Raw genomic sequence first — 9,027 nt, 5'->3', positions numbered from 1 at the left:
GAATGAATCTGCCGCTGATTTTTGGCAGAAATGACATCACCATCACCATCAGATAATCTCTGGTGAATCCCCCGCCGTCGACACGAAACGCAAAACATGTGAAAAAGACCATAAAAATCGATGCAACTCGCGGGGAGGAAACAGAGGCGGCCCCTGCGTGTGAAAAGGGGGCAAACATTGAAAGAAAGAAAAAAAAGAGCCCCCGTCCGCGGCCACCGCCACCGGCCTCCCCCGCCCGCCCATGGCCATTTCCCCCCTCGTCGTCAGCGGGGCCGCCGTCGCCACGCTCGCCGTCCTCGGCCTCGCCGTCTACGCCTGCCGCCGCTGGTGCCGGGGCGCGCCCCCCGCCGCGCCCCCGCCTGCCTCGTCCTCCCAGGTCAGCCCCCCACCACCCCTGGAAATCTCCCTTCGGTTCCTTCCGCCCCCCCTCGATCACGGCGCGGATCTGCCGCGGGGGGCGGCCGCGCGGCCGGCTGCCCCCGTCGTTTCCGGGGCGCGCGGGGAATCTCGATGGCGCGGTTAGTTCGAGGGGGGCTCCGCTAGGTCGGCGATTTGGTTTCGAGGGATTTGGGATAGCGGGGCGTTCTTGGTGTTGCGTCGCGTCGAACATTTCGGCAAGATTGGTTGCAGCGCACGAGGGGCGATGTTGGTACTGCAATAACATGCCTGTTCCCCGCGCTAGACTGGCCCGTGGTGACTCGGAGGACATGGTATTTGAGCAACTTTGAGGTTTGATTGGAAAATTAGCCTTTGCCATTGGGATTATCGACCTAACACGCTGATGTGTTTATTGGCTCAGCTGCCACGCACTTGGGTACAACGGAGACAATTGGGCAAACTATGATCATCTTGCATCTCTAAGCTTACCAGCCATTACCGTAGTTATTTAAAAAGCGCTAGGCGTTAATTGTGCGGTTGGCCACTGCCTTGTGCTTAAATCGCACGCTTATGCGCAGATTAAGTGCTACGCATTTTGCTATTGCCTAGAGCCTAGGCACGCCATTTATAACTATGTTCATTACTGAATGCTTCTCAACGCAATGCATTATTATTGGCCTTTACTTACCCTCAGTAGACCATTTTGTTGTTGTCATATTCTGTTTACTTCTGTAGACCTTTTTTGTCACCAGCCACTTCTACCTCAGTAAGCTAAATGCTTTATGGAATTATTTTCGTGTTGATTTGAATGATACATTGCATCTCATATGGTCGGGCATGAGTACAACTAGCTTTTGATCCACTCAAACAACTTGTACTAGGGTTATAAAAAACCCATTATCTTGCTTTCTTGTGAAGAGCATGGGATATTATGTTCTCATTTAATCCTACATGATGTTTATTTACTTGAAGAAAAAAACTTTGGCTGTGGTAATGCAACTATGGGTATGTTTGGATGGACACCAATACCAGGGTGAGCCAAAATTGGCGTATTTTGGAGGTTGTTTGGATCCACGTCAATTTTGGCTCAAACCAGGTGCGCCCCTCCTGATTTTCGCCAAACCACGGGCGAAGCGAGGACGTGGACATTGTCCGTCAAAGATTTGGCAGCCAAATCCTCCGCACTGTCTCCTCTCTTATACGGTCATTTTCCACTTCCTCTTCTCGCCCGCACACCACAAGCCCCAAGCAGAAAACCATTGTCAGATCTGCAGGTCCCACCGGCCATAGTGGTCCGGCATCGACCTGCTCTGCTCCGAAGGCCTTCCTCCCCCCACCCTCAATCAATGGAATCACATTGCATCCAAAGCCCAGCACCCGAATCCTCCTCAACCCTATACAGATTGCCTTTTCCAATGGTGTGATTTTCCTCACTCTTGGCCGTTTAGCTGTAGATGCACTTGTGCGTAACTAATACTAGATGTGGTGTGTGTTTAACAAATCAATGTCTTATGTGTTTGTAGTTCACACAGATCTGATTCTTTGGAGTAGCTAATATGAACATGACTGGGCTATTTTATTTTTTGTAGTAAGCAACATTTTGTGGAATATCTTTTGTCTGGTGCAAACATGTGTTCTGTTCTGTCGAGTAGCTGATCATTGATGCTAGCTATTTATATTCCACAACTTTTAGCATGATGTTGCTGGAGACCAAAGTTACTCCATGCAACTTATGGTGTCTTTATACTCTTTAAGATCATGCTTTTTTTGTTTAGTCTGAACTAGAAAATAATCAAGTTGTATCAGTGTTGGTTTGCGCCTATATGTTGTTTTATTGGCTGGCATGCAAATTCCAAATTATGGACCAACCAAACACAAGCCAATCAAAATTGCCAAATATTTGGCAAGCCATTTGGCTTAAAACCAAATGATCAATGGTTTGCCAAAAAATTGACAAGTACTATGGTCTACAAACCAAACAGCCACAACTTATCAATATTTTGGTAATGCCTTTCGTTTGTTCATGCCAACAATTTGGTACGGCTGAATGGGGCTTAATCCAAACAGGCCCTATATGCATATATTATCAGAGCGGGTGTAATGGACAGGAAAAAGCAAATATATTTTTGTTTTCACAGATGGAAGGTGGAGGTTGTATGTCTGATTGCTGTTTGCTTGCAGGACGACGATATCAACAGGCCTCTAATATCAGACAAGTTGGATGACTACTCGGGCCCAAGCAATAACCTTGGTAGCAATAATGCTGGTGAGTCTACAATGTGGACAAATAGGAGTACCACTTCACCAAGGACGCATACTCATCCCACTGAATCTCATCCTATTGAAGGTGCGTATATTTACACTCGGTCTTTCATCATTGTATTATACAGCAGCAGCACATTTGATTTTGTGTGCTGTTTTTTGGAGTACTCAGCTTCTCTATTAACCATCATCATAAATTTGTAAATATATATTTAAATTTGTAGGAGAAGTTCATGTGATTGATGTTACAAATGGTACACCGGAAGAGCTCCATCTAGGAAGTACGCTGAAGCGTACAGCGGAAGCAAGTGTGCGAGCATCTGAGGCGAAGCACACAAGAAGGGCTTCTGGAGAGAATAATAATGGCGGCATTCCTGTGAAGGATATTACAGTTGGTAAAACGTCCTTTCATTAGCTGGATGTCCTAGTGGCCCATATGTTGCAAATATTATACATGCATATGCTCATGATGTATAATCATTTGCTAGGAGTGCAGGAAGCCACCTAGCCTTGGAGGTCATAGCTGGCCCATCTCATGGAATAAACCGCTACCTGCAGTCAGGTAATACGTCCATGCTCCCAATGACTCTTGGAAGGATTCCTCAAAGCGATTTGGTGTTAAAGGATTCTGAGGTGTCAGGAAAGCATGCACGGATTGACTGGAATCCAAATGTAAGTTTCACATACTTTCCAATCTTTTCACCTTCATTCAGCATGCTACTGTATTGAACCCTAGGTTATTTCGAAAATTGGGATATCTGTGGATGTAATTGCCGGAGTGTCTGCTTGCTTCTGCTGGAACTCTTAGTGCTTCTAATTTTCATTTTCTGCTACCTGTTTGTGGAGTTTGCAGCTGCCATTTCTGTTGTCAGTTATGATGCTATTCTTCTTAGCTTGATGCTGCAGTACATATGTAGGGCATTTCTGTTGGCTGTAAATATGATTTCGTGGGGCACTTTCAGATTTCACATTATACAAAGGAATATCACAGATTATAGTGGGTGTCTTTGGTTCATAAATCACAATATATTCAATTCATATCATTACAATGCATATGTACATGTGAATATAGCTAGCCTTCTTCCATCCCCATTCAGTAAATCATTACTCTTATATTGCAGACACTCAGATGGGAACTTGTGGATATGGGCAGTTTGAATGGAACCTTCTTGAATTCCCAGGCAGTTGCCCATCCTGATGTTGGTTCTAGGCGTTGGAGTGCGCCTGCCGAACTTGCTGATGGTGATATTATAACACTTGGGAGTTCATCAAAAGTATCTGTAAGTCTTGGCTGCTTTTTTTGTTATCATTAGCATGAAAAATCGTTGACTGGCCAAGTGGCCATGGGCCCACAATTTTAATCATATGGTGGTTCAGGCTTCCAATATTTTGGTGTACAAAGCATTCAAACTGTATCCTTCTGCTCAATAGGAATCTCCTGTGCATTTGTGCACATATAAATCAAACTATATCCTGTTCAAAATGGCACGGTATACAGATACACAGATATGTCAGCGTGCTCAGTTATATTTCTTGTTACCAATTCAGTTGAAAAAGCTTGCCTACCTGTTATAAACTTATAACATTTTGAAACCTATAGATGAAAAAAAAAATCTTCATCATATTTGAACTCTATCATTTAAGCAAATCATTCTTTTATTTATTGGACTATTTAGCTGAATCCATGTTCGTACAGAAAATAATCTTCTAATAATGCTACCTCGCTAGGTTCAAATTTCACTACAAAATCAACAAGTGCCAGTAGGAGTTGGTATGGTATCTGATGCAATGATAACCCGTCGAACTGGAAAGAAACTTCCCATGGAGGATGTCAGCTGCTACCAGTATCCTCTTACTGGTGCTCAACAGGTATGGAAATAATGCCATAAATTTTCGAAAGAGTTGGATTCATTCTGATTCCAATTTTTTTTACAGTTTGGGCTGTTTGCCATTTTTGATGGCCATGGAGGGGATGGGGCTGCAAAAGCTGCCAGCAGGTAAATTTTTTGTGCCTATCCGTTTGTTGAAGTCCACATCATATATATTTTTTTCCTGTACGAGTTACTTTATCATATGCTTGACTTGGGGTGATACGATGACCTATATGTTGAACTGATAACTGCCTTTGTTGTGTAGGATTCTTCCAGAGAATGTTGCGAAAATTCTTTCTCAGAAGGAAACAATAGAAAGAGTTCTCACATGCGGCAATGCTTCTGATGTTCTTAAGTGTGCATTTGACTTGACGGAAGCTGCACTCAATCATCAGTATGAGGTTTTTCTTTTAATCTGGCTTTCTTGCCCGCATTTTAGTATTTTCAATGTTCCTATTCATCATATTGCTCGCTAGTCTATGAATGTGATGCAAAACATCAAGTCAAGGTTTATCCACACATTTGTTTGGTGTAATTGGTTGATGAAACTTTCAGGAATCCTAAATGTCTTGTGAGCCTATCTTACCAATCTGATTATGTTATCTAGTTTTCCATCTTTTAACCTTCCTTTGATGTTCATATTGGTTCTCTATATCTACCAAAAAAGCAACTTTGGGTCTGGAAGTCCTTGGTGTGCCCCTTGAGTAGTAAATCAGTAGCAGAAATACACTTTGGTTCAGAAAGTCTTGGACCCTGGGTAGATTTACCAATTTCACGGGTTTCAAATATCTGACTAAAACACTTTGGTTGGCAATGTCTAGGCTCTAAATGGGCTTTTTAATTAGTGAACATACATACAAGGCATAGAAATACACTTCACCATTTCTTGAATTACCCCTTATTTAGGGAATCTGATGCAATGAACTTTTATGGCTCATGTTTGTCTATGTTTTACAGGGTTGTACAGCAACTGTCCTTCTTATTTGGTTTGATCAGAACAAAGATTGCTTTGCCCAGTGCGCTAATCTCGGTGACTCGGCATGTATTATGAAGTAATAACATCTATTCATCTCTAAAAAATATTTCAGCATTTTCCTTGAAGTAGTAAATCAGTATTCTCTTGTTATGTGGGAAACTTGCATTTCCCTACCCTTTATAATTCAAAATCAACTAATGCCTCCATTCTATTTTAAGGAATTGATAGCATAAACATACATGGGCCATGCTTGTGTCTTTATTTCTCAAGCTCTGTATCACTATAATCATATGTATACCTCTCTGTCAGTGTCGACGGGAAACCAATTGCGATGACAGAGGATCATCGAGTAGTCAGTACCACAGAACGAGCGAGGATAGCGAAATTAGGGAATCCCCTGAAAGATGGCGAAAGCCGTATATGTGGTATGTTACCTTTACTTGTATTGTGATGCTGACTTGACCAACAATGATCTCAAATTACTGTCTTTATTTCTGCAGGACTGAATCTTTGCAGGATGCTTGGAGACAAGTTTCTCAAAGAGCAAGATCCAAGGTTCAGTAAGGAACCATATGTGAGCCCAGTAGTTCAGATCTCGAAATCATGCTCAGCTTTTGCGCTTATCGCTAGGTAACACAAATTCCCATATCTGCTAATGCTCATTCTCACTGATGCGATGCATCCATTGCCTGACATGCTTTGTGCCACTGCAGCGATGGCTTATGGGATGTCATTACCGCGAAAAAGGCAGCACAGCTTGTCCTCGATGTGAGATATCAATCGGCATTTGTTCATATTAGTCTCATATTTCTTTTGTAGTCACGTGATGCTAGTTTTATTTTGCCCCGTGTTCGCAGTATAAGGAGAGGAACATGGGCCAAGAAATCTCAGCGGACGGAGTAGCAGACCATGTGCTTAGTGAAGCCAGGAATCTGCGGACGAAGGACAACACATCGGTGATATTTTTAGACTTTGACGCCATGAGAACGGGTCGCTGAACTGCCAATTGATTCATTCAGTCTAGAGAGAAACCGCCCCGCTCGGCTGCTTCAGCCCCAATTGTTTTGTTCTTTTTCTCTTAGATTGTTTTTACCAGTGGTATGACTCCTATCCAGCACTCGAGAGTCTGCGCCTTGCTTCAGAGGCCAAATACAACCATCAGTTTTTTCTTGTCTGCAACCAAATTACCCGGGGAGCTGTTTTGTGCGGCTGTGCCTGTAAAAATTGTGAGGCGATGTGTTAGAGGAATGTTGTTGAACTTTGCATCCTGGGATTATATATATGCTTTGGACAAAGGCTCCCCTGATAATACTCATATACAGTACTAGAATCTTATGTATTTGGCATGTAGAGATGGATGTGAGCACAGTCCGCCATCTTGCTCAGCAACAGATTCCTCTGTTTCTGTGGAAGAGACATTATTAAGTGCGACTTGTTGACGTTATACTAGAATGCATTAACTTGAAATAATTGTCATTACCAATACATATGAAGGCACTGTTAAAATCAATGCATTTATTTTCTTTTCTTTTTATGAAACCAGATAACCAGACCCACTTTCTGATGTCAGATTTTTAACCATGGCAAATCAACGCTTTTTTCTGTGGCAAATTAAGTTGTCCTGAGCATGGCAATTTTCTTTAACAAGCATGACAAATTAAATACTCCCTCCGTGAAAAAAATATAAGAGCGCTTAGATCACTACTTTAGTGATCTAAAATGCTCTTGTATTTTTTCACGGAGAGAGCACTTGCCATGTTCAGGTTTTTTTTCTTCAAAATTTGATGTGCTTGCTAAAGAAAACTGTCATCATCCTGACAACATGATTTGCCTGAAAAACGTTTGATTTTGCATGCTAAAACTATATGATGTCCGATTTGTAGTAAAATCCTTTTTTTATAATTTCTTTAAATCCTTTTTTTCTTCATTGTACAGCAGAATATGTTTTGTATTTTTTTTTGTAAGAGCAAAGAAGCAGATGAAAAGTCGTGGTGAGATGCGGTGGGTCTGGTTGAACTGAAGTACTCCCTTCATTCTAAATTACTTGTCGTAGAAATGGATGTATCTAATAGAACAAGTAGTAGTAGTAGGTGCATGCGGTGCGTGGAAGTACTCCCTTCATTCTAAATTATTTGTCGTAGAAATGGATGTATCTAATAGAACAAGTAGTAGTAGTAGGTGCATGCGGTGCGTGGAAACGAGAGTAATAAGCGTGGAGTTGACCTGTACGGTATAGGTGTGGCAAGTCAACCGCAGCTCCCTATTCTATGCATGTACTACAGTAGCAGCAGTGCTAGTGCTAGTTGCTCCGTGCAGCTCACACTTGTTTTTCTTTCGATGTTGCAGCTCACACTAGTTCACACCTGTTGATGGACATGGAAGAGTGAACTTGTAGCAACCAGCGAGTGAACTTGCATCCATCAACCCAGCTCAGCTTGACAAATGACAAGGGTAATGAAAGCAACGCACGGTATCGGTACAGGCAACGAGTCTGACCGGCCGCATCCACGTCGATCAGATCAGACGATCGCCGATGTACGTATCACGCAGAAAGCGAGCCCCCCTTGGTGCCTAGCGCGGCGGAGCGATCAAGCCGTTCAACCTTGGTAGGCCCGTCTGGCCTGGCCCCTGTGAGAAACCGAGAAGAACTGCAGAAGAAGGTGACGGATCAGCCGGAACCCAGCGGCACATCACATGCACGTCGCTCTCGCCTCTCCTCTCGTAGTCTCACATGGTACTACGTACGACCCTCAAGTCTCCGCATGGCCAACCAGTACTTGTCATCAAACAGCCTAACATCGCCGTCACAAGTCGATCCAAGTGCGGACATGAAGCAAGCAAGGAAAGCTGCTCCGATCCATCCAGATTCTTGTTTGCAGCACCTCTCGGGCATCCCGTGCCCGTGCGTCATCGATCGTCATCATCTGAAACTTGTTTTCCTTTTTTGGGAGGGAGATCATCGGAAACTTGTGATCCGTTAACATGTGCCGCTACCTTTTCCAGCCCAAGAAAGGCAAACCTCTGAAAAACAAATTAAGTTTCAGCGTTCTTCTCCTCTGCTCTCTGAATTCGACCGATCCAAATCTTTTTTCAGTGGCCTTGTATTGCGAATGCGGCATACTTGCTAGTTTTTTTTTTTTTTGATAAAAGAGAGCTTGCCTCTCCGATTTCATATATGCATACTTGCTAGTACATGTCACGGCCGATCAAAATCCTCTACCGCTCCTCTCACAAAATCGATTTTTAATCAAATTGCAAATTCAGTCAACTCATATACTATTGTGTGAAAAATAAATAAATAAATAAATAGAAAATGAATTTTCAAGGTAGGTACGGAACTAGCAATACTAGAATTTAGTACGTACTGTATAATATATTGTCCAGTCCACACACGCCAAAATGCATGAAAGTTTTCCATCATATCGCGTACATATGCGTGCCTCTTTGATGCACTACCACTCGACCCGACTTGTATCACTCCCTATTTTACTACTGCTAACTCGACCAGCAACTCTGATGAATTAACCTGGACAACTCGAC

The 9,027-nt window shown here is 42.9% G+C and overlaps 1 protein-coding gene across 2 annotated transcripts; it reads left to right on the top strand.

Annotated features, from left to right (window-relative positions):
- Nucleotides 1-221: 221 nt before the first annotated feature.
- Nucleotides 222-6,837, top strand: LOC119303704 (protein phosphatase 2C 70-like). 2 transcript variants are annotated; one of them, XM_037580843.1, is made up of 13 exons: nucleotides 222-376; nucleotides 2,560-2,725; nucleotides 2,865-3,035; nucleotides 3,137-3,312; nucleotides 3,762-3,920; nucleotides 4,369-4,509; nucleotides 4,576-4,637; nucleotides 4,777-4,912; nucleotides 5,469-5,563; nucleotides 5,797-5,912; nucleotides 5,988-6,117; nucleotides 6,201-6,255; nucleotides 6,345-6,837. In XM_037580843.1, the coding sequence occupies exons 1-13, from the start codon at nucleotides 242-244 to the stop codon at nucleotides 6,483-6,485; spliced, it is 1,683 nt and encodes a 560-aa protein (XP_037436740.1). In that variant the 5' UTR covers nucleotides 222-241; the 3' UTR covers nucleotides 6,486-6,837. The 2 variants fall into 2 exon arrangements, with proteins under 2 accessions (XP_037436740.1, XP_037436741.1); XM_037580844.1 differs by lacking the exon at nucleotides 222-376 and adding an exon at nucleotides 1,665-1,796.
- The last annotated feature ends 2,190 nt before the right edge of the window (nucleotides 6,838-9,027 follow it).

The sequence above is a fragment of the Triticum dicoccoides genome, chromosome 5A, assembly GCF_002162155.2.
Source record: "Triticum dicoccoides isolate Atlit2015 ecotype Zavitan chromosome 5A, WEW_v2.0, whole genome shotgun sequence".
Classification (NCBI taxonomy): Eukaryota; Viridiplantae; Streptophyta; class Magnoliopsida; order Poales; family Poaceae; genus Triticum; species Triticum dicoccoides.
Note: the sequence above shows the minus strand (reverse complement) of the source record. Positions and strands in the feature narration are given on the sequence as shown.